The sequence below is a fragment of the Lissotriton vulgaris genome, chromosome 1_1 (assembly GCF_964263255.1).
Source record: "Lissotriton vulgaris chromosome 1_1, aLisVul1.2, whole genome shotgun sequence".
NCBI classification, from domain to species: domain Eukaryota; kingdom Metazoa; phylum Chordata; class Amphibia; order Caudata; family Salamandridae; genus Lissotriton; species Lissotriton vulgaris.
Window position 1 is genome coordinate 2047526146 of NC_141685.1, and position 26388 is coordinate 2047552533.

General features: G+C 44.8%; 1 protein-coding gene across 4 annotated transcripts in view; it reads left to right on the plus strand.

Annotated features, from left to right (window-relative positions):
- The window catches only part of ABCC9 (ATP binding cassette subfamily C member 9), a 915119-nt gene that overhangs the window by 752988 nt on the left and 135743 nt on the right, over window positions 1-26388 (plus strand). For all 4 annotated transcript variants that reach the window (XM_086920457.1, XM_086920444.1, XM_086920437.1 and 1 more), the window contains one exon: window positions 10793-10913. In XM_086920457.1, the coding sequence (XP_086776583.1) occupies window positions 10793-10913 (121 nt within the window). The remainder of the gene's footprint in view (window positions 1-10792; window positions 10914-26388) is intronic.

Below are 26388 nucleotides of genomic sequence, written 5' to 3' on the forward strand. Positions count from 1 at the left end.
TTCCTGTCCTTACCCTACTAAGAAGATTAAAAACACATAAAAGAACTAAGGGATTGGCAGTGAGACAGAGAAAACCAAAAGACAAAGCATACCCACTATGTCACAACATAATATGCAAATTGCCCATTACGAATGCAAAAACACTCCATTAATTAATTGGAATATCCAGTACAAAACATCACCCCAAGGTGCTACATAGCATCATCTTGGAATTCCACAACCTGGAGATCACCTCCATCAAACTCCCACTCAAAGTACCTCACAAATCTTCTGTAATAATATTATGAACAAATATGTCTCCAAAATAAAGAAAGTAGAACACTGCTGAAGAGTTTGATGGCCAGCATCCCACCTATTAAGATCATAAGTAATCGGAAGGGCACAAACTACATTCTAGACTCTATCAAACAACTTTAAATTCAAGGAACTAGTCACGAGCCAGCAGGCTTCCTTTCAAGTAAAGACAATGAATCTGCCATGATAGCCATCTGAAATAACCTTAAAATTATGGTGGTCAGAAATAGAGTGGCTGCTCCACTATGGCTGCATGCATCTGTTGGACTTGGTCCTCTCTACAGTCATCCACAAACATTTTGCCTTCACCCTCCTGTTTTCTGAACCCATTTTTGATGGCTGTTAGGACTCTGTGCACTTTACCACTGCCAACCAATGCTAAAGTGCTTGGGCTGTCTCCTCTGAATATGGTAGAATTGGCTTACACCCAATTAGCATATTTAATTTACTTGTAAATCCCTAGTAAAGTGGTACTACATGTGCCCAGGCCTGTCCATTAAATGCTACTAGTGGGTCTGAATCACTGATTGTGCCACCCACGAAGTAGCCATTCAAACATGTCGCAGGCATGCCATTGCAGCCTGTGTGAGCACCTTTAAACTGTCATTTCGATCTGGTTTGGCAAAATAAATGTTTTGCCCGGCTAATTCTTCCTTTCTAATGCATATCGTCATCCCTTAGGTAGACCCTAATCTGGTGCAAAGTATATGAAAAGTAGTACATGTACTTTTAAGTTTTACATGTCCTGGTAGTAAAACACTATTAACGTTTTTTTTCACTACTGCAAGGTCTCCCTCTCCCATAGGATAACATTGAAGTTACCTTATTACATTCAATAAGCTGTAACTTCCAGATAGGAGCAGGTAGAAATATTTACTTTGGTGTCTATGGACTTGTAAATAAAAGCCCTCACTAATGGTAAACTTGGGTTTTCAATCACTATTTTTAAAAAGCAACTTGTAAAAAGTTGCTACTTTCTTGTCCTAACCATTTGCTGCCTGTAGCCGGATACTGGGTCATATGACGTGGGTTATCTGGCACTCATCCGTATTGATTACTGGATAAGTCAAGGACTAGATATATTGCTCTTTCTCCCGAAGTACTACAATTGGGAGAAGGGGGCCTGGAAAGAATTGGCCTCGTTCCCTTTAAAAAATATATGATGCGCTAATTAATATTTGCCTTTGAACGAGAAAACAAATCTAGAAAAGATGAGAAAACAAATCTAGAAAAGATGAGCCCCACCAATTCTTACCCTGCTCGATATTTCTTTTCGAGTGTGATGTTCAGTAACAGTGGACGTGGAATAGAGATTTCACCTCGTTCTCTGTGGAAACATATATAGGACTATTAGGTAAAGTCCTGTCCTCGAGGAAATGAATCAACAGAGACTCGTCCGGTAAAAACTTACCTTACTTCAGCATCTCGAGTCCACATGTGTTCTCTACGCCATTCTGCTCTACCAACGTGTAAGTTATCACGTGGTACGGAAGCAGATATAGTCCTGACCTCTCGGGTCTTGAAAATAAACAAAGGACTATTGACCCTTCTAGTAAAGCGACATATATAAATTACAGAATATCACTGACCCTGAAAGTAAATAAATCTTATTTCTAAAGGCTAAACTCAAAATACAAGTGTATTAATCAATTCTATTTTGTTTCTCCAAACTGATATGACCTGTTGAGGGGGCTAATTAACAGTGCACCTAATTACATAGTGTTAGCTTATCAAATATGTATATATAGGAAACCTTATAGAAAAAAAGAATAATATATACAATATGAAAACAATAAATGCCTTATAAACCAAAGTTGTGCCAATACTCCTTACAATCTAGAAATGTCTGTAAGTTGATATGTAAAAAAGATGTATCATATGCAGTTTAAAAAAAGAGATCATTGTAACAGCGCCCAAATTTCATCTCTATCATTAAGGCCAGATACCGCAGTATGGTATTTTTCGATTAGTCTAGCTTCTAGTCGATTCAATTTGGTTTCTGCTTCCTCGAAATTTGTCTTACCCAAAGTACATAAAACTGTCCATTCCATGTCATTTTCTGAATGATTCAAAGTTTGAAAGTGATGTACCAGTGGGTCTCCTTGCACTTTACATTTACCCGTGATTTGTGTTGTAGGATACGTTTCTTAACAATCTGTGTAGTTTGTCCTGTATAAAACTTATTACATGGACTTTTGATGCAGTAAACTGTATTTTTTTAGTTACAGTTTGAAAAAGTTCTCTGAGGGTGTAGCTGATCATTTATATCAATCTCTTTGGAGTCCTTCGTTAAACTGCATGCTACACAGTTCTGACATCTATAGTGGCCTACTACTGGAGGTAACTTGAGTAACCCTCTTAGATCTTTTTGGTCAAATTCTTCTTTCTTCGCCGTTCTCTCTAGTTGTTGCCTCACAATTTTCACCCATTTTGAAAGCGAAGAGGGCTTTGGAATACCTAGATGTTCAATTAGTTTCCAATTTGTTTGAATCAATTTTTGACTCTGTTTGCTCTGGGGTCATATGTGAGAACACATTTTATTGAAGTTTCTTTCTCTTGGACTTTTGGAACTAGTAGCACCTCTCTCGGTGTATACCATGCTCTTTTAAGAGCAACTTTTACCAATCTTTTTGGGTAACCACGGGCCACGAGTTTGTCTTTGAGTTTCTCTGCATTTTCGAAATAGTCCTCTTTATTACTACAATTTCTCCTCACCAGGAGAAATCGACCATATGGCAAATTCTCTTTCAACGTGCGAGGGTGACTGCTCGAGAAGTGTAAAAGTGCATTCGGGTCTGTAGGTTTTGTGTACAGACTAACGTGTAGTTGACCATTTTCGTGTTTAATATATACATCCAAAAAGTTAAGTCTATTTCGGTCACTGGATAAGGTGAAATTACATTTCTGGGTTCTTGATTTAAGCCAATTATGAAAATCTTTTAGAAGTGACTCGTCTCCATTCCAAATCATGAAGATGTTGTCTATATAGCAACACCAAAAATTCACCTGGTTCTCAAAGGGATTGGTGTCGCCATATATCCATTTCTTCTCAAACTCTGCCATCACTAAATTGGCTATCTCAGGTGAAAAACAACAACCCATAGCCACTCCAGATATTTGCAAATATAGATTGTCTTTAAAGTTGAAGAAATTATTCTTCAAGCAGATGGTCGCTAGAAATATTAAAAATATTACAAATCTGTCTGTACCCGATGTGGACGTTCTCGTAAGTCCAAAATATGTCTCATCACTGCCAAGGCTTCGTCTTGGGGTATGTTCGTATAAAGTGATTCGATATCAAAGGATACCAATAGTTGGTTCTCAATGTTGTATGGTAAATTTTCTACATTTGATATCAAATCCATTGTGTCTTTAATATATGATTGGGTATCTTTTACCAGGGTAATTAGAAAAGTATCTATGTATTTGGCAAGTGGGTCTAAAATAGAGCCACAAGCTGATACTATAGGACTGCTTCCCAGAAGCACTGTTGCCTGCTGTGCTGACCTGCTGCCTGCTGCCCTCTTGACTGGGTGAGGACTTGACCTTAAACCTGTACTCAGGACCACCAGTGGGACTCCAAAGTCACTGGTGAGTTCTACTCTGACCAGTGGTGCCATCCCAGTCCTTGACCCTGGGAAGTAGACCTGAAGGTGCTCTGCCAGCCCAACTGTGGACCCAGCAGACTCAACACATCTCCTCTGCTGTGGCGCACAACCCTGAGCAGATTCAACACATCTTGCAGCTGAAGAACTTTGCATCGAACTTGCAGCCGGCAGCCTCATCGGAACTGCCACTGTGCGAGGGATCCCCAACCGAGGCCTTCACATCGCAAGCCCTTGTCGCCGCCAGTCTTGATGGCAAGGCAGGACTTTGCATCGCAAGCACCTCAGTCTCTTTGGAACAAGCTGGTGCACAACACATCTTCAATGCAGAACTTCACATCACAAGCTTCCATCATCAATGGCCTCCTTAACAGAAATGCAGGACCTCGGATCACTACATCATAGCTCCACGGAACTGACGCTGTGTGGCGTATCTCCGACCTGACCTAGCATCACCTCAGCAGCATGACACATCTTCGACATGGACCCTGCAACACCCACAGCTAGAATCTAGGGTGAACTTGTTTAGCAGGCCTAATTGGGACCCTGTCTTGCCTGTTCTTCATCGCAGTTGGCCTGAGCTTGTAATTTTGTCCCAGTCCGATGTGACCAGACATCCACAGTCGGCATGTTGTGCTTTTTGGAGGTATTTTCACTGACATTGTTAAACCCTTGGCGCACACCCCGCTCGACAGGAAAGTCGTTGGTAACCTGCCCATATCCCCCCCACTGGATTTTTGCATGGTTTCCCTTGTGCAATCTCATCACGAGTGATAAAGTTTCCAGCGGCATACCCATCTGGCTTAAAACTTCCCACAACTTTGACCGAGGTACCAGGTCAAATGCTGCTCGCAAATCTATAAAGGCAGCATAAAAGCTGCCTTTCCCGAGCAGGACCGTCTTCCAATGAAGTAAGGTGAAACGAAATATCTGGTCTGTGGTGCTGGTTAACCTACGGAGGCCTGCTTGAAAAGGGGACAGGATTTTTTCTTCTTCTGCCCAGACCATTATTTTCTCTAAGGTCAATTTCCCTATCACCTTTTGGACTGTGTCTACTAGGCTAATAGGCCTATAATTCCCGGGCAGCGCTTTATCGCCCTTCTTATACACGGGAATTATAACAGCCCCTTGCCAAGACTTCGGAACCGGGGCCCCTAACACCACTGCATTGGCCAACTTCATTATGTAGTTGCCCCAACGGGCTTTATCATGGAGGAAAACATTTGCTGGGACCCCGTCGGGTCCGGGTGCCTTCCCCCGTGAGGTTGAATTAGGGCCACTTCTACATCGCTCATATTAAAGGGAGGAGCTGAATGGAAAATAATGGCTGGGGCATCTCCGGACTTGTCCTCAGGTCGGCATGCATATTGGGGGCCAAGTATTCTATCCCACTACTCTGGGTTACATGATTAGTTGGTGGTTCAGGGTGACCTCCTATCCCCCACTTAACTATATTCCAGAAAAGTCTGGAATCCTTCGCAGCACTGGCACTTTTTAGGTCTTGCCAGTGTTGCTCGTCCCATTGTTTTTTAGCCCTCAAAATACAGGTCTAATACTCCAACCTTGCTTCCCTGACAGCAGACAGATCTCATTTTTTAATAGCCAGACCTAGAAGTGATCTTGCAGACCTGCAAGCCTCATTGTACCAACCCTTTCTTTAAGGCCTCTTGTTATTGTCTACTGGTTTGGGTACTACCCTGTAGAAATGTCCCTTTACGTTTTCAAAGAAGAAGTCGTGCAACTTTGTAATTTCTTTCAAGTAATTGGCAATCTCTGTTCCAACCTCCACCCTGGCATCCACGGCGTTAGTGGTTTTATCTAGTTCCTCGCTAATGCTCTTGAGCACTTCCCCTTTGGTCATAACTAGGGCCCATCTTACCCGCCTCATGTTATTTGATGGGACGATTACCCCAAGGGCCTCTTCACAATCGTTTAGCCCCTGTGGATTTCCTCCCCATAGGAAATGTGTAATGCATAAGGGATTGTGGTCACTCTCCTGCCTATCCACAACCTTCATATCCTTGATCAAGTGCCAGATAGCCATACTACAGACAGCATAATCAATCCTGCTCTGTGAGCGACCATTGTCAAAAGTGACTGCTCCTTGGACGTCACTCACAGTTCTTCCATTGAGTGCTCTGAGCCCTCTTTCGCTACACAAAGCATTGAACTGTAATATGCTGTCTGACCATTTCTTTACTGGTTCGAGGTCCAGCTTGGGGATCCCCCACTGGGATTCCTCGTCCTCCCCTACATGTCAATCATCTACTTTGAGAGGCTCAAAGGTCATATTTAGATCCCCTGCCACTATTATATTATTCTCAACGGGCTGGGTATCAATCAGCTGATCTAGAGCAACCAGTACCTTAGACTTCCTGCCTCCTGTCCCACTAGCATACAGATTGTAAAAATCCCAAAAACTCCCTGCTTCAGTCATGATCCTTATCAGCTGGATGTCGCTGCTACCAGTCGGGAGCTCTAGCACTCTAACAAAGAGTGCTTGTTGCACCCAAATGGTTAACCCCCCTTTTGGGCGACCCTTGGGACCCTTGACAGCCGGGACAAAAAAATTCAAAACCCAGAAGAAACTGGGGCTCGCAGGCCCAGGTCTCTTGGAATATACAGACATCAAAGTTGCTTATAAAAGAAACCCACTCTGGTGATTGTAGTCTAGTACCCAATCCAGCTATATTCCATGATACTACACTTCCTCCTTCCCTAGAGACTTCATGCACCGGTGGTGGGTTAGCTAGATCACATATACTTATACCCTTTTCATTTGAGAATTCCAGACCTGTATTTAATGATGGACCGAAGTCACCAGATACCACCCGACTATATCCTGTTCTACCCCATCATTTGGTTGGCAACTCCCCGCCGGTTCTATATGAACCGACACATTAGCCAAACTACAATTGGGGCCATGGTCACCATCGGTAGCCCACACTTGATCATTAACGACCCCTATTCCACTACTGGGTAGTCAATCAATGGAATCCAGCCTGGAATTCCAAATCCTAGGCCTAATTTCCCCCTGAGACATAGCTGGAACCAATGAGAACGGGAACGGGGGCATCTTCCTCAGCTGGATACCAATGTGAACCGGAGGGCTGGATCTAAATTCCATCTGGAATAGGTTCTCAGCTAGATCATTGGAGGACAGGGTTAATTCGATAACATCATGGGTAGCCCCAGGGTGACTTATTCTCCTTGCTTTGAGAATGTCATCCCTTATGACCGATCTGCACCCTCTGACGTACCGTAGCCAGTGAATCGCCTTGTTCGTCAGAGAGTCAACCTCTTCTCTCGGGCACCCGGCCCTCCTAACTTGCTTGGGGACGCTGGTCATAAATATTTTGTTTTTCGGTAAGTCACCCTTGTTGTTAGTCTGGCCCCCGTTTAGCACTGTACTAAGATTTGAAGCCACTTGAATCTGAATTCTGGGGGTGCTGGAGTAGGTTACCCCTGCCTTCGATCTTATCACATTAGGTCGGGGAACTCCATCTAAACCAATAGCCCCACTAGGGCCCTTCTGCTTGCTTAAACCGCTCTGTGTTGCTACCTTTTTTGCCCCCTCAGGTCCAGATCTCTTTATGCTATTAGTTCTAGAGAGACTAGCAGAGCTATTCTCTGTCACTGTTACAGAACTTGCCTGAGATGCCTTACTACTCTTGGGATCGCTTTTCGCCGTAGGCTGGTGGACACTTTGGTTTGGTTTGGTTGGATAGGCAGCTGCTACCTTTGCAGGACCCCCAATCGGGGGCCAAGAATTGTTGTGGTGTAATGGGGTGGCTACAGTTAGATTAATAATTAGTTTTTTCATTGCAACAATCTCGTCCCTGAGTAGAGAGACTACTTTAACAAGATCCCCTATAGTTTCTGGGCACTCATTGGTGCTAGTAACAGAGTCAGCATTGTCTACATCAATACGTAAGGGGGAATTGTCTACGCACGCAACATTAGAATTTGACTCCCCAGGCAGGACCTCTCCTAAAACCAAGTATCTGTTGGAGCAGGGAATTGGATCAATGTCAATGTCAATATCAATAGCAGCTTTGTGTGAGGTTTTACCAGTCTCCACTTCTCCCTCTAGAATACCCGGTTGGCTTTGTGGTAAAGATGTAGCAATTGAAGTGAGCGGCCTAGCCGCATGAGGTTTAGCCTGGGTTCGAAACATTTCTGGGATAGTAATAGGTGGGTCTATTGCCTCAAGTGTAACAGGCTTCCGTGGTCCCTCCCTGGCAGATGGAACAAGCGCCTCCGCTGGCCCCAAATCAGCAGACAGAATTTCTTGGCAGTCATTCACAATGGCGTCAAGAACATCTATACGGTCCATAACACAATTCATGGCGGCGTGCTTAGTCACTTCCTTTGTTTTCTTGTTCTTGGACTGTTTCGGACGATTGGCTGCCTCGATGTCCCCCCTCCCTCCTTCCATAGATTTGTGTTTCCCCATACCTTCAGATAGTTTTTATGGACCAAAGCTTTATGTTGGTGATTTTATAAGTGTAAGCAGGCCACAAGCTGTTTCAGAGCCCAATAAGTCTCCCTTGAGATCATACTGTCCGTGGGTTAGGTCAAGGTGAATATAGCGTGGCCCGGCCCATCGTCCACGGAGTGCCACAGAGGGCCCGCCCTTTGTCCGGGCTTCGTCCGGCACGTCCCGCGCACGTCCCGCTCTGCGGAGGCCGGATGTTGATTTATAACCGAGGTTCCGGTGGTTGCGGGGGCGTGGTTCCGCACAGGTGTACTCACGCACGGGCTCCTGGGCAATGGATTCCCGTGTGGCGTGCAGATTGACCCCTCCTCAGCGGTAACAACGCTGAATGGTGATGCTGGCAGGTGGATTCCAAGCCCCTCCGGGGGCAGAAGAAGGTCGGGTGTCAGATGCAGGGGACACACGAAGCGGGACCCACGCCAGCGGGTCCAGCGAGGAGCTTTGTAGGGCTGGTAATTGCGGGGGCGTGGCTGCGCACAGGTGTACTCATGCACGGGCTCCTGGGCAATGGAGTCCCGTGCGGCGTGCAGATTGACCCCTCCTCAGTGGTAACAACGCTGAATGGTGATGCTGACTGGTGGATTCCAAGCCCCTCCGGGGGCGGCAGAAGTTCGGGTGTCAGATGCAGAGGACACACTAAGCGGGACCTGCGCCAGCGGGTCCGGTGAGGAGCTTTGTAGTGCTGGTAATGGCGGGGGTGTGGCTCCACACAGGTGTACTCACGCACGGGCTCCTGGGCAATGGAGTCCCGTGCGGCATGCAGATTGACCCCTCCTCAGCAGTAACAACGCTGAATGGTGATGCTGGCAGGTGGATTCCAAGCCCCTCCGGGGGCAGAAGAAGGTCGGGTGTCAGATGCAGGGGACACACGAAGCAGGACCCACGCCAGCGGGTCCAGCGAGGAGCTTTGTAGGGCTGGTAATTGCGGGGGCGTGGCTCCGCACAGGTGTACTCATGCACAGGCTCCTGGGCAATGGAGTCCCGTGCGGCGTGCAGATTGACCCCTCCTCAGTGGTAACAACGCTGAATGGTGATGCTGGCTGGTGGATTCCAAGCCCCTCCGGGGGCGGCAGAAGGTCGGGTGTCAGATGCAGGGGACACACGAAGCGGGACCCGCGCCAGCGGGTCCGGCGAGGAGCATTGTAGTGCTGGTAATTGCGGGCGCATGGCTCTGCACAGGTGTACTCACGCACGGGCTCCTGGGCAATGGAGTCCTGTGCAGCGTGCAGATTGACCCCTCCTCAGCGGTACCAACGCTGAATGGTGATGCTGGCTGGTGGATTCCAAGCCCCTCCGGGGGCAGCAGAAGGTCGGGTGTCAATTGCAGGGGACACACGAAGCGGGACCCGCGCCAACGGGTACGGCGAGGAGCTTTGTAGTGCTGGTAATTGCGGGTGCGTGGCTCCGCACAGGTGTACTCACGCACGGGCTCCTGGGCAATGGAGTCCTATGCGGCGTGCAGATTGACCCCTCCTCAGCGGTAACAACGCTGAATGGTGATGCTGGCTGGTGGGTTCCAAGCCCCTCCGGGGGCGGCAGAAGGTCGAGGTGTCAGATGCAGGGGACACACGAAGCGAATGCATCAACTTCTACGGCCTGTTATAAGTTATTGGTTGCGCTGAAGGTTTGATCAGTTTTGAACTAATCCACATGAAACTTCAACCCTTTTAAAAAACAATGAATTCTGTGAAATAGTATGATGAACTGTTGTCCCCTGGAATTAGTTCTCTCAGATATAACTCGTAAATTATCTTGTATTTGAAACTTAATCTTTTACCAGTTCACCTCAAGGGATGACGTTCATATCAATGAGGAGATCTTTTACTATGCAGACTTCCTTTACCCTCGACAGTTCTGAAATGAGGACACAACATAGTTTATTAAAGACAGAAATATCCAATTGCTACTCATTGTTTTTGTTACACAAAAATAAGCAACAATTGCAATCATATGTGCTATGCCTTGCCTAATCCTGCACCCCAGCGGGTAAATTATAGATTGCAATGCATTCATCATTTGCCTCAGGTATATAGCGAGGCACTATTAATATAATAAAGGAAATGTAGAGGATCATGAGTTTTAAAATGTAGATAATGGGACACATACCCTACACTGAAAATATAATTGTCCATTCATTGAAAAAATGTGATCATGAAATTTCTCTGGTGCAATTTTTCGAGTTAATATCATTTTTTTTAATTAATTCTATATTGTGTGATAAATTAAAATCTTACAATATTGTACCAATCATTCCTTCCATAAAAAGATCCAGTTCTAAAAATTGATAAAAACATGAGTAGACAGATTTTTAATTGTACGTATGTGTCACAAAAACAATATTTGCTGGTGCATGGGCAATACTTGATATAATATTGTCTCATATTTTGCGATGCAGGTGACCAATTACTTGAACTGGGTGGTACGGAATCTTGCAGATTTGGAAGTGCAAATGGGAGCTGTGAAGAAAGTGAACAGCTTCCTGAACATTGACTCTGAAGACTACGAAGGGTCCATTGGTAAAACTCCTGTTTTTTTATATAATATCTAAGAAAATAATTACATACTTTTTTTAAACACGAAAAATCAACTATTGTTTGGGCCACCTCAATGCTTGGGTAAGGCCACCGGAAAAAGGCATTTGTGCAGCTGTTGGGGATTTCTCCATTACTATGAATTTGCAGCACTTGCCACATAAATCATCTGGCACACAATTTCTGTTTCAGGTATTGATACCTGTAGTTAGCCATTTAAAAATGTTGCAATGTTGGTCGGGCAGTATAAACCGCCCTATTTCATAGAAAACCTCTTTATTTCATGGATATGTTTAACAATATTTGGCTGCATCAGGTAACAAAATCTTAAATCCATAAATGTAGTTTAAACAGGGTGGATAGAATGATTTCCCATGTGTCACTGGTTCTGTTTCACTATAAACACAAATTCATGTTCACATCACAGACACTGTCCTCAAAGATGTGTTTACTTCAGTCTGCCATACAGACGTCAGAAGAATTAACAATATGTTGATTCTATTTAGGGACTTTTGTCTTGAATCCAAAAATAACTCCGAGTGAGAAATTGAAATTTACTATTCTGTTCTGCAAAACTATGTTTTAATCTAAAGATTTGTCATCGAGGTACCACATAATCTGTACTCAATATAACCCTACCACATAATCTGGTCCTGCACTGTCTCATAATTCCAGTGACCCTGCGTGTATGTGTAGATGCACAAAAAGTTGGGCTATTTACATGAGGCCAAAAATTACGACTACAAGTAATATTACACTACAAAATGAAATTAGTTGATTTTATGATGCGGATTGTTTTTACACAGGGTTTAAAACACATTTTAAACAATTGTCTGCTTTATTTTCCTAGTGAGAAAAAGACCAATAAATGTGAGAATACATATATCTAGACATATATAGTATGTGGATTAACATTTCAACCAGATGACTTGTTGAGCCAATTAATTGCAAAATGTTGAGGAAGTTAAACTAAATAACCCTTCTACTAATCCATACATAGTTAGAGGAAACCTGAGAAGGTGACGAATAGTCAATAGACGCAGCATATGAAGCCAGTGTATTTTAGAGTCCAGTCGTGGGATATACACTATGATAAATATAGGAAGCTATTCAATTCGATTTTTTTTATCGCAGATCTTCGGTCTCTACTTCACTCTATGGAAATTCAGCGTTGGAAAAGTTAAAGAATACAAACCCAAATAAAAAATAATCAGCTTGTACATTTGAAAAGTAACTCGTCTGCAAACGTGTTCTTCGAGACATGTAACTCAACTGTGCAAAACTCTCCTAAAATCTGATCAGTGTTACTGGGATTGTAGGTCATTGGGTACAGAAAAACCAGTCTCTACTAACGGCACCAGGGACTAGGGGTATGAGGAGCCCAATCGAACCCTGTTTATGTTGTTTTTTTACCGCCAAACCAGGGAATGAGGATGCCATAATCCTTGCTTGCATTGTCGTCTGTGCACACGTGCCACGCCGCTGCTGACGTCATATCCTTCCTAGATCTCAAGATATGAGGCAGATGCGCATCTTTTCTATGTGTAGCACTCACTGAATGTCAAAGTCACCATTAAATGGTCCTGCATAATGGTTGTTGTGATCTGGAAAGATTTCGGCATGAAGTCTTATTAGTTACATTGTTTTAGAGTGCCAGGGGTGTTAGTGTAAATAAAACAAGAGGTGAATTGTAATTATGCCCTTTAAATGTACCAAGCTGCCATGACTCAGAGGAATACCGTCCCCTGTGGCCCTTCGTGACAGTGGAAATGGTTTACCACTTCAGAGAAAGGCCACTGAATCGTGTGAAGTATATAACAAGCATTTACAATGCAATGGTTTCACCTTTGGAAAAGTTAGAGCTATTGGCATTATAAATGACAAAATTTGTATTTATGTGTTGGTTTTGAAAACAGATAAATAAATGGCATTGTCATTTACATTGCTGCCATTAGCTTAATCTCTACAGTCACTCTGCAGTCACTCTGCACTCCCTAGTCACTCTGCACTCCCTAGCACTCCCTAGTCACTCTGCACTCCCTAGCATTCTGCAGTCACTCTGCACTCCCTAGCATTCTGCAGTCACTCTGCACTCCCTAGCACTCCCTAGTCACCCTGCACTCCCTAGCACTCCCTAGTCACTCCTGGCTCCTTTGGACAGAATTTAGGTTAAGAAACAATGGCACATGGCAACACTTCACCAGTGAATGCGGAAAAAGTAAGGAAGTGTTCCGGCTGGAGAAATTTAAAGAAATATAGTCCCCACAATATGAAATGAAAAGCAACAAGGTGAAACAGTTCAATCCTTTTGCACAAGAAAAAAATGGCAATGCAATTACAGCAGAAGACACAGGAACTTTAGAAGCTCTGACATGCCCTGTGATAAAGTATACCAGATTAACTTGAGGTCTCATTTTCCAGTTATAAACTCAATTGACGAATGATCACATATGGAGTAAACACGTACACACATCTAGTACCCACACACGTGGAAAATAAACAGAGACTACACATGTGCCAAGTAATAGTGGACGTGCACACATGCTCCAATCAGCATGTCAGCTATACACTAACAGGATATTAAAAGGCAGACAACTACTACTCACTAGAATGGTACAGACTTCAATGAGGGTTTAAAGCCGTGAGGGGGTGATTTGCGGATAGGGAGAGCACCAGGAGGTGCAAGGGAGCAAGCAGAGGGAGGAGAAGGTGGGGGAAAAGGAAAGCAGCAATGAAAGGAAAAGCAGTGACTGGGAGTAGAATAGGGCTAATCCAAAATCCCTGTATGTATATATACACACATACACCAGTATGTATTTCTACAGTATTTTTTTGATTACATGAGACTACAGAAACGTTAATCTACATCTGGGCGAGACCTAACAAAAAGAGCACATCTCTTGTATTTGTCTCCCTGATATGGGTGGTACCTCTCTGATGTTCACAAACAGTCCAATAGGCCAGGACGGAATTTAAATTACACTGCCTTAATTTCGAGAATTTCATGCTACCCTTGTTACACAAAATTCTCTAAATTACGCCACTTTACATATTTATATGCTGTTTGCTATAAAAATGTACCTTAGCAGAGAACACATGAGGCTGGGCCCAACGTAGCTGTACCCAGCTTGAGCCGGTAACTCAGTAGCCAGGAATTCCATATACCGGGGATAAGAGATAACGCTGGGGGGTACAATTTCTGGTTGTTACACAGAAGAACCATGAGGGTTCTCTTATAAATAAGGAATCATTAGAAGAACTGGGTATTCTAGTTCCACACTCCTCATTTTCAACCACCGTGCAGCAGATGAACCCTCCATGCAGCAGATGAACCTTCAATTGAAACAGATCCCCGGTTACAGCAGATCTCCTAATTCCAGTGAAGCAAGAAACTCACATTACTAGCCCCACTGGAACTAAGAGGTCGCTCCTAATGAAGGCAATATTTAATTTTCTCTGGAACAATAGGTTGTTGTGAGAAGCACAAAGAAGCAGCTAAGATGTGACCTAAATTTGGAGGGCCGGCACACACAGTGAAGCCCTTCTGTTTCAGGGCATGTCATTAGAAGGTTAAAATGTTTTGCTACATTTGTCAGCAAAAAATCCATACAATTGTAATTTACCAGTATTCACAAAGCTAAATAATAACTGATATACGATTCCCAATTGTGAATTTAGTTTGTTCTATATATTCTAAGAAATAATATTTACAAAACTAGCAATAGAAATACCTGCATGACAAAATTATTAACGAGTATTTTCCGTGCTCTAAAATTCCAAAAAGATCAGAACAAAAAGAAGAAGTGGGAAAGTTCCTCTTTAAAGCTATTTAGGTCCCCAACATACTAAACTCCGTTCTCGAGTCCATTTGTTTATATATAATAGTGCCCATCTCATAACTTTTGTTATCTTTTCTCTTTCTTGATTTCTACGGCAAGTCGTCCAGGAAATTAACTGTCCACTTTTCCCTTTCACCGCCATCTTCAAAGTGGCTTCGGAGGCCAATTATTTTCTTAGTACTTACAGACTGTGGCGTTCCTTTTCTTATGTGTTCATAAGTTTGTGTTTTGGGGTCTAAACGAGGTGAACAGACTTTTGGTCGAATTTTGTAAGATTATCGTCTTCACTTTGTAGCCATTAGTCTGCACACCTTGCTCTCCTCTGTGTTCCCAATGTAAAACGGGATACATTTGCTAACCAGGCTTTCACAGTAGCAGTTGCAAGGGTTTGGAATTCACACCCTCTTATGGAGTCTGTGCTGAATCCTCCATACAGAATTTCCATTAACTTCCATAGTCACCATTAGCGGTGGCACGGGCAAGATTGAGGAGCGTTTGTTTAGCAAACACAGGAACCTGGAGCCATGCTAGGGGAGGATGTCACCCTCACTTCTACCATAAAAATATGTGGACGGGTTTCACGATAGGAGGGTTTGCAGGCCATTGATTCCTCTGATCTGCAGCATTGCTTTCAACGTTGTCATCATATGGCTAAGACGCAGACAGACAATCAGATCTATGAACCCTGAAAGGGCGAAGGATACTAAGCGCATTTTTCAATCAAACAAATAATACACAGCAGAAAAAATACTTTGATCACATCAGCCTTTCTTTATCCAACACTGGCTCCATCCCAATCCACAATTCATTTTTAAAATGGCATTGCTATGTAAAGAAATCAAACAGAAAAACGGGCAACCCAAAAAAAAACCCTTGTGGGCTTTGATAATAAAGTAAGAGAGGTAAAGGTGCCTACAAGGGATTCACTTGAAAGATATACTTTTGAATCATTTTATCTTGCATAAAAAGAGACCTCTAATGACACTTGTGAAAATAACTCAAAACAACTCGAACATACTTAAACAATAAACTAATTACACTCCGGTGTATCAAAAATGATAATTAAGTTTATATTTCAAAAAGATATAAAAGTAAGGGTCCAGAAAAAAACAGTACAAATAAAACATACCATGACAACAGACAACCTAAGTTAAACATACAATGGCATCCTGATTGTCAGTGTATAGCTGTACATCTTCAATGGGATGAGTCTGTTCTAAACTCAGGGTTCAGAACTCAAGACAGGACTAATGAACAAGAACTACAAACGAAGAATAGGATAGGCGTCGAGGTTTCAGTCTCTGTTCTGTCAGATCAGTGATCTTCAGGACAAATGTTAATCTTGAGTAATTTATTGACCCCTTTGTTAAAGGATCGAGTGAGAAATTATACTCTCCCAGTGGATTTCTTCAGAAGGCAGATTAGGGCAAATCTTTTACAGAAATTGGCCTCATGTGTACCAAAGGAAATGAATTCCTTGTTCTACAACTCGGTGGCGTCTGTCTCACAAACCGAGCAGGATCCAAACGAGGTTGAAAGCGGTCACTTTTTATGAAAGATAAAATTATTCAAAAGTAGATCTTTCATATGAATCCCTTGTGGGCACCTTTACTTCTCTTAATGCAAAAAATCTAGTCACCATCGCAACCCATGTGCCTGGCAGAAAGGCTCTGCCTGTCAAAGAGGACATAGTGACTGAGAGGAGAACAAAAGCAACCTTTGCCTTAAAATGTCCCAAGCCACAAGGCTGGCCTTGGCAGACCGTGGAAAGGTCTTTCATGGGGAATGCGCTAGCTACTGGTCCACCACCCGTCTCCTATCTCTCATTTCTTCAAGACACACCTGACCAACACACAATCCCCGCCCACTCCTAATTTCACTCTCGGTCCACCTTGTGAACACCTACAATCAAGGAAGCCCTGTGATTGTGGTGGAAATTATCATCATCATCATTGTCTACACAACTCAAGCACATTTATTCTTGTGAAAGAAATGTGAAGTGTCCCAGTGCCGCGCAAGGCTTGCTTCAAGGAAGAAGAAACTTTAAGCACATAAAATAAAGTCCCGGCAACGAGCACTGGCAGATCTTCAGCACCTGTTGCAAAACCAGAGAAGATTGTAGGACATTTAATCATAATCACTCACAGGGTGTGTACAGCACGATATATAAGGAAACTGATATGACACATAAAATTGGCTAAGGAAATGGACACTATAGAGTATCTGTGGTGAGATGTCATAGTCCTCGTGACTTTCCTTAGTGGTGGAGACATGCTGCTAATATACCCTGAAGGTAAACACTGAGACAAATCACGGTAAAGGTAGTGAAAGACATTGCAGTAAAATGCGCATCACTCAACAGATTAGAGGGAATGGAATTAAAAGAATTATTCATACCGTTGACATATGGACAATGACACTAAGGGAGAAGGGCGCTCAATGACATCTCTCATCCCAGAGAGACACGGAAACAGGAAAGAAAGCCTCGCCATAAGGGACACGAATCTACAGAAGGGGTCCAGTGTGGTCCTAAGAGGGTTGGACTCTAAGGGCACACGGGGGGCAACAGCAGGAACAGCAACACCCAATACCTGCGCCCAAACTTGCAATACCGTGCCTTCCGCGAGACCCCACAGTTCTGGGAATGACCCCTTGGTTCTCAAGGCTCCTCAATCCCTCGGTCTGATTGCATCATCCCCTCCAGCTGGTCTACTTTTTCCTCTCATTCAAGAGTTCTGTGCCAGGGTCTCGCTCTGTGATTCAGTAGGCGGTCCATGGTCCCGGTCCACCGTTTACGAGTTTTGTGTTTAAACCTGCATATACATCGTGTTTCTCTACCCGGTTCATTGAACAGTTCAATAGTTCTGCTGCAGTTTCGCCCCAATTCTGTACGAGGTTCTCGGTTCCATACACGGTCCGTGCTTCTTTACCCGGTTTTGTGTTCAAGTCGCGACAGCCCCCTCCCCCTCTTGAAATGTATAGGGAGATTTGCGGTTCTGTGTACGATTCTGTATCCAACTCCTAACTCCTGGATAAACCTACCGCTCAACAGGTCCCGCGTCCCCTCGGTGTCAACGCAGCGCCAGGACTGGGTGCAAAGTCACAGATAAACCGATCTAGTCATGTGGCATCTGTCTTTCCCTGTGCGGACTCCCGTCCCGAAGCCCCGACTTTTACACTTTGAATATTTTCTTTTTTTAGAACAGCAAGGTTTAAAAGAAAGCCTTTTTTTGTACTGATTCCCAAAACGTTCAAAGTACATTTCATGCCCACAAACAGTAGTGGAAGCAACAGCCAATCTAGGTTTTCACTTTTCCACACTGCGATCAGAGACAGAGCCCATCCCTCCCCCCCCGAACAATCTGTAGAGAATCCTAAACCTTTGCATTGCGAGATGTACTTACGGCAGTTCAGCTGCTGCTGAGTCGCACTACAGCCCCGGCTCCGCAGGCGTGGTGTCCCGATGCCAGCCTCCGAGGAGTTTCAGACAGAAGGTACAGTCAGCGGGAGCCACAGACACGTCATGTGATCCCGACACACGCCGCTTCTCATTTACTGCACTTCCTGCGACACGGCCCTCTGGCTTTTAACTGCTTCGGTGTCTCCAGGCGGAGCGGGCGTGGGGCACAAGAGCTGCCTTACACCGAGAGGGAAGTGAAGCTGCCGTCTCTGCCTCTCCTTCCGCCGAGTCCCGGCGCCCAAGCAGGTTTGTGCACTCTTATGCAAGTCAATCAAAGTCAGGGTTCCCACGTGACGTCCCCGATCATAGCAACTGCAAACACTGAGTTTGGAGGCACAAAGTTACACAACGATGCAATCTCACGAGTGGCTCTGTGCTTCAGCGGGCCTCCCATGTTACAATAAGACACATTCTGGGAGTTGTAGTCCTCGTTTAACATCAAATGATCTACAGTAATTAAAACACTCCAAAACAATCATTTCTAAAAGAAAACTCCAGGACTGGAAAATAAAGGGCTTGTGATATGGGGTCATATAGTAACGTTAGCCAGGGATCAAAAGTCTCACCAAGTCTGCCCCTTTTCTGCCTACCCTCCACACACAGAACACAACATGGTCTCCAGCGTCGTCACCGTGTTCTCTCAACTATTGCCCTCTCATTGGACCACCTTCCTTCAAAAGCTGTTCAAATCTGTAAAGTGTTTCTTTCATGTTTTTTCCGAACCTTTGCAAATGCCTAAAAGATTGAAAAAAAATAACGATAAAAATCAGGAAAAGGTAGGTTTTAATGAAGCAAATATAAACTAAAAATAGCTTTTGGTGAGGATTTTTTGCTAAAATTGTTTAAGTTAATTCTGCAAATCTTTGTTTCATGAGTTTTCGACCGCAGTTAATATTTTGACACGTTTTCAAAACTTCACAACATTCAAAGTGTGAAGTATGACAACATTTGAAGAAGTCTGTAGGGGGAGGGGGTTACATTTCGCCCACTCTTACTTAATACTGTTTGGAATTTGCATTGTGCAACTGACAAGGGCGTCTTGGCGCTATGAAATATAATGGGCCTATATAGGAGGCGAGGTGGCAACACAACCTTCCAGCGCTACAGTGGGAGAGACAGGCTTTGGCGGCTCCCTACACTTTATTGGATTGCATTCACCTCTCATAAGATATGGAAGGAAATATCAGGATATTGCGACTTGAACCCGAAAGCAATATCCTGCTGGAAAAAATATACCTGCCGGAATTTTTGATTCATGAATTTAGGGTAATCGATGGGGCCAACTTTACAACACAAAGCTGGGGCCAGAATGGTGAGGGCTCTATGAACTATGCCTAAGTGGCATGTAAACTTATTTTCTTGTGCAAAGGAAATTACTGGAGTGACAATGTATTTATTTTGGAGTTTTATGAAGAGCTGGGAGTGACCTTCTTTACTCCTGAGTGAGGTAAAAAAAACAGCAGAATCGGCGGCGTGAGCCGGCCGGTCCCATCAGAAAGAGTGGGTGCCGGCAGCTGATGGTCTGTGATCACAACCCCGAGAGTCCGAAAGTTAATTTAACAAGTCGCTGAGCCGCTGTATGTTGATAGGCGCTTCCGGCTGCAGGCTGCCCACCACCGTTTGCGGACTCCCGGCCATATCTGGGGGGGCTCCTGCAGGGTCTCGCCTCGCAGTCTGCAGCGGAAGCACGGCGTTGGGGCAAGAGAGAGGCTCCGAAGCGATTCTCGCACCCGTGTCCCACTCGATGAGCATGGACTGCTTCTTTCGACGCGGTGGCGGGATCGGAGCTTGCTTTTTCGCCGGGCGCTGCGGGGGGCGGGAAAGGCACGGACAGTTAAAGGCACGGACAGCGGGAGGGGGGGCGGGAAAAGCACGGACAGCGGGAGGGGGGTGCGGGAACGGGCACACGGACAGCGGGAGGGGGGGCGGCGGGAACGGCCAGCACTCACCTGGACCTGGACTTCCTCCGGCGGCGGTCGGCCGCGGAATGACCAAAAAAACCTGGACGAACAAAGAAATAAACCCCCCCCACCACCGCACTGACGTGATAAAAGGGGCTGGATGAGAAAAAATCTCAGGAACGCCCACGAGTCGCCTCGCAGAATGACGGACGCCTCTCTCTTCCAATGGCTAGCCTCCATTTATGGAGCTAGCCAATGGAACAGAGAGGCGGGACTTTTGTCCATACTGGTAAACAAAAGTTTTCGCCTGCGCGAAACGCTGCTTGCGCAGCTGTTCACCAGGGGAAACCTAAAAAACTATGAGAATTTGTGAGGTGCTTGCCTCAGCAACGTCAGCTCCCCTGACTGAAAGCCAAGCACCTCCTACATTTGGACGTTCACCCTCAGGGGGGCACCAAGGTCGAGCAGATAAGATTTATTCCAAGAGGGTGATGTGAGTTTAGAATAACGCTCAATACATCCAAATATGCAAGTAGTTTATATTGTTGTATAAAGACGTGTTAAAACTTAACGAAAGGTGACATCGTTTTGGTCCTCCTTTTTGTTATGTTGACTCTTTAACTTCAGGATCTATAATTTAAATAATATATAAAAGTTGTTTTTAAAAATCGTGACTGCATTCTCACAATGTTTTGCGTGTTGCACGACGAGTAAGGCAACACTTGCACAAGAGATTACGAATGATCGAAAAGAGAAGAGGTTTTAGGTATACTTTGTAGCATTTCATTTGCCCTGATGAACCTCGAGGATGGATCTGTTAGCACCCAGCTTCGACCCTGCTGCCTGTGCCGGTCAGAATGCGGAAGGCACGTGCACTAGTTCTCCGAAGTCTAACGTAGTGTGCTATGGGGGGACTTTTCACTTACTCGTGCAGTTTAAAGCACGCATCTGCCATCTTTTAAGCAGCAAGTGGGTGCATGTCTCTGCAGCGCAGCTCTGGGCGACCTTAGAAGAAAGGATCTATCTTAGCCTAGCCATAGGCATCGAACCCCGACATATCCATATATATAAATATGTGTGTGCATTAAACACGATAAGCAAACATTGATGACGTAGTGCATAAAAAACGATCCTTGTGGTCCGGTTCAGTTCTTTGAGCCCTGAAGTGACCGAGGTTTAAGCTAAGCGGGTGTTGCTTGGGTAGCACCGGGCTCTCTGATTCCCAGGAGTGGCTGTTTCCGGACTCACAGCGTTTGGGAAAATTCCATCATGCTGAGATAAGGTATCGGAGGCCTGTCTGTGAGCAATTAGCACACTCCTAAGAGGCCTTGAGTGATATGTCCAAAATCGAATCTCCTCCTCTTTCTGCGGACAATAAAGATGGAATGTGGTACTCGTGACGGACTTGGAGTTCAGATCATTGACAGCCTTACCAGACGGGCTTCACAATGCCTGCCTGATTTAAAACGTTTAAAATTGCTGGCTGAAGTAAAATTGACCTTTTGCTGCGGTGGTACTCTGTTGTTGCAATGACGCACTATTTTATTCTGCACCTCTCTTCTTGATTAAGTATTGTGCAAACACTTTCCGCAGATCTATTTGTATTGTTACATTTCAGCCAACTTCAGGTTAAACATATTTGCACAGTTTTACCCAGAGTCCCGTGCTTCTTGTTTTTGGTTCAAAGGACACCATAATCTTGTGAAGTTTCCAACCCTTCAATCTGGTTCAAACACCAACAAAGCTAATAAATGTGGCTTTAGGAGAGTAAAATGTGATTTGTGTTCACAAACAGCGGGAAGCTCTTGTTGACATAGTGGGAACAGGTCAAGCAAAGAGCCAAAGAAAGGACAAAGATAAACACAACTGTGTGAATTGTAGTCAAACATAGGGTCGAAGGTAATAGGGGAAAAGGGGTGAGTGCCATGGAGGGAGGGTTGGGAGGGCAGGCGTTTGGGAGTGAGTGCCAGAGGCAGGCACGGCTCTAGGATGTACGAGGCCCATCTAAAGGCTGTTTGCATCTCAATAGATTAACACCCAACTACTCCCGCCACACATGAAGCTGCTTTATGCAGACCCCTCATGGGCTTCCACCTACAAGCACCTCTTTTACAGCTCACAATGGACTGAAGGAGTAAGGGTTGCTTATTTTCTGAAAGGGAAAACTGCGGGGCCACTAAAGGGTGGGAAGAAGGGCATACCCTGGTACCTCTTTATAGGAAGCAGGACAGGACAAACCTGCAGAATGTGTCTCCTTTCAACCGGGCCCAGAGGAGGGGCACCCTCTCCTAGGTCTTGCTGCCCTACACCATGTCTAGAGGGGGAGCCTCCCGTGGCCACAACTGCAATGAGTCACCTCTGTTAGACCTGTCAGCCTTAGTGTGGCCTTCCCTAAAACGTTTTACCTACCTACTCCATTTTGCTGATCACGTTTTCGCTGGTCTCAAAACTCTGCAAAATTTACCACTGCTGACCAGTGTTAAAGTGCATGCACTCACTCTTTAAAACACGGTAACATTGCCTTATCCCCAATCGGCATATTTGATTTACTTATAAGTCTCTAGTAAAGTGGTACTATATGTACCCAGGGCATGTAAATGAAATGCTACTAGTGAGCCTGCACCACTAGTTGTGGAATCCACTTAAGTAGCACTTTTAAAAATGTCTCAGGTCTGCCATTTCAGCCTGTATCTGCAGTTTTTAAAGTGCCATTTCTACCTGGCAGAATAAACCTTTTGCCAAGCTCAAACTTTCCTTTTCAATATATGTAAGTCAGCGTTGTGATTGGCTTTGAACGTCCTGGTTGGACGCTCAACCATGGAAGGGGACCCTGGGCTTGTTTCCATGCGGGCTGTAACGCAGCCTGCATAGAGAACAGGAAAAGTGTGCATGATTAGTTTGGGTGGCCCGAGAGTGCTGACCAAACCATCACTGTCCACTTAGGAGTGGACAAACCACTCCTCTCCCCTGCCCTACTCAGAGAGCAGAGCAGCCCCACCCACCTGCCCACCCACAAAGCTGCAGAAAGCATAAATGATAATACCTTAAAGTTATTATCATATTATGCTTCTTCTTCGCACTGCTTAAAAGCAGTGGGATGATGCTCCTCTGCCATAGTGGAGGAGCAGGCCACTTTTAGAATGTTGCCATTTTCCTGGATTAGCCATTTAGTGTCTTTAGCCTCTCGCTGGGTCACATGACTGAGTGTAGCTGACAGTTGGGCTTTCTGTATTCCTCCTAGACTCCCACACCCAACAGGGAGCTTCAGTGTGCCTGATTGAGGGACAACATTGCCTTTGCAATTGAGAAAAGTTCACAAGAACAATTGTGAGCCCCCTCAATTTTATCAACATAGATCATGCAATGTGTGACCCTAATGTGCCTATGATAAACCTTCAGAGCCTATCGATAGTTACCTTTATTAGGGGTGTCAACTGGTGGTCGATATAACAGGATGTCAGGATATCAGTAGCTCAAGATAAGGTGATGCCACTAACCTCAGAAGATCGTCAGCAGGAACGATGACAAGCAGAAAGGCCTCCCTATTCCCCTGGGTGCAACCCCACATAGAGTGAAGCAGACACTACTATGCACAAATGCACCCCGGGGATAAGGGAAGTGGATAATACAATAAACCCTGCAGACCAAATGGCTCTTCCTAGTCCCGCATCTCTCTTCAGAAATACAACGTTCATTACAGAAGCGTAGGAGTTCTTTTGAGGTAACTAGATATATAAATGAGATAAGAAGCCAGGGATTAGGAAAAGACATAAAAGGAACCAATCATACCAGGCTGTTATTGGGTAACTCTCTCCACTTATAAACGAAACACTGCAGTCCCCTTAATAGAGGCAAAAGGCACTCTGTGGAAAGGAAATCCTGAAACCCCAAACCGACTCTATACGGGGTTAAATGAAGTTACATGGATTGAGAATTGTCAAAGGAATCAGCAATAAACATAAACCAAATATGCTGTTTATTCACAGCATATACGTTTAAATGAAGAACCAAAATCATCAAGGGTTAAAACAAGAACACCAAAAAGAAGTTTCCAAGAAAAGCACTCCTGCGCTGACTTCTCCTTCGGCACACCTAAATCCCCGAAATTTTTGCGCGTTGCAAGACGCCTTGGTAATGCGGGAAAGAGAACACGTCCTTCCCAGTAGCTCACTGGTAACTGCACTTGGGACTCTCGCGATGCAAGGATAGGGAAAGGAAAAAGGATCCGTCCGCTCGACGGTTGCAGCCTGGAATAAGAACACGGATACTCGGCAAATCCAGCAGGGATCACCTTCTGCTATGCCGAGCTCCGTCACAGAAAATCATTTGGCGATGGCAAACAGGAATCAGAACTCGGAGACTTCAGCAATCCGCGGGGAATACCTTCCGCTTGCTGGAGCTCCGGACACGTATAGGAAGTTTGTCAAGCCCCGAGCCTCTGTAGAGGAGGTGCTTTGTAGCCTCTGTTTGGGCAGTAACGTCGGAGTCTGCTTCCGGTGTGCCGAGCACAAGGCTTTTGGGAGTTGCAGCACCTTGTGTTCCATGTGCCCCCCAGTGGTCGGATATGTAATGCGCTTTTATACCCATGCATTCTTTTGGTAGATATGGAAGGGGGAAGCGTGTCCAGTATTCTTCGCCCTTGTACATTGCCCGTGATCGCTACAGAACCCCCTCTTAAGGACCGCCGTCTCAGCGGTTGACCTGGCTTACCGGGATACTTAGCATGAAAGCGTTCCCTCAAAAGAGGGCAATGCAGGTTGCCGGAGGGTTCCCAGGTTCTGTCCTCCACCCCATACCCCTTCCAGTCCACTAGGTACTGCACTCGACCTCTGATTAATCAGGAGTCTAGTATTTCTTTGACTTTACTCTTCCTGCCCGTCTATTTCAAGGGGAATGGGTCTAGAGGGTAATCTCATATTTATGGGACAAGGTTGGAGCAGTGATATGTGGAACACAGGGTGTATGTGCCAAGAGAGAGTTAGATATAAACATACTGCCACATGGTTGATAATCTCCTCAATTCCATAAGACACAATGTATTTGGGAGCCAATTTGCCCACCCCTTTTAGATGCAAATTTTTCGAGGACAACCATACCTTATCTCCCACTTGATATATGGGTTCCAAAGCCCTCTTTGTGTCTGGAAAACGCTTTTGTGCTGTTTGGGATATGGCTAATTGGTTTTTAGCATCGATAAGCTCTGCTTTTAAATGGGCATGGTGTTCCTGTATGGTGGGGTGTTTGGACACAAAGGGCCACTCGAATAGGAGCATGTTTTGATGAAACCCATAGAGACAAAAGAAGGGTGAACATCCCAACGTGGAGTGTTCAGCGTTGTTGTATGCGAATTCTGCCATCCAGATTAGGGGATACCAGTCCAAGGTGTTTTGAAGAGGGAAACATCGTAGGTATTGCTCCAAGGTTTGATTGAGCCTCTCTGTTTTCCCATCGGTCTAGGGATGATAACTGGTGGACAAACGGGCCTCGATGTGCATAGTAGTGCAAAGCGCTCTCCAAAAACATGAAGTGAACTGTGTTCCTCGGTCTGTGATAAGGATTCTTGGGATTCCATGAGCTCTCACTACATGCTGTAGGAAAACCACTGCTAGTTTGGAAGAGGTAGGTAGTCATTTTAGCGGAATGAAATGCCCCATTTTAGTCAAATGGTCAATGGTTACCAGGATGGTGGTATATCCTTCACAGGGGGGCATTTCAACAATAAAATCCATGGATACCGTGTGCCACAAAAAAGGAGGTATTGGTATAGGTTGCAGTAAGCCCACTCTTTTAGAATGACTGGTTTTTCCCTAGGCACAAATGGCGCAGTTCTTTAGATATTCTTTAGTGTCCTTTCGCTGCGTTGGCCTCCAAAAGGATCTCTCTACATTGGCAATGGCTTTGTATTCCCCTAAGTGTCCTCCTAGCTTAGAGTCATGAGCCCAAACCAGCACTTGTAGCTGAAGAGCTGCTTGTGGCACATACAGAGTATGGTAATGGTATAGAAGGTACTCCGATGTTCAGGGTTTTCTTGTATCCATGTATGGCAATCCACGTTAGCTAGAGATACTTTAACGTCCTCGAGGAAGTCCTGAGAGATGAAGAAGGCAAGGGTCTTTTCCGGGAAGGTAGAAGCAGGGAGGATGGCAGGAGGTTCCACTGTTTCATCCATGAGATGTTCTGTGGGTTCCTCCCATCGAGATATTGCATCTGCCTTACCGTTCTGCGGTCCGGGTCTTTACTTAATAACAAAATCTTAGTCA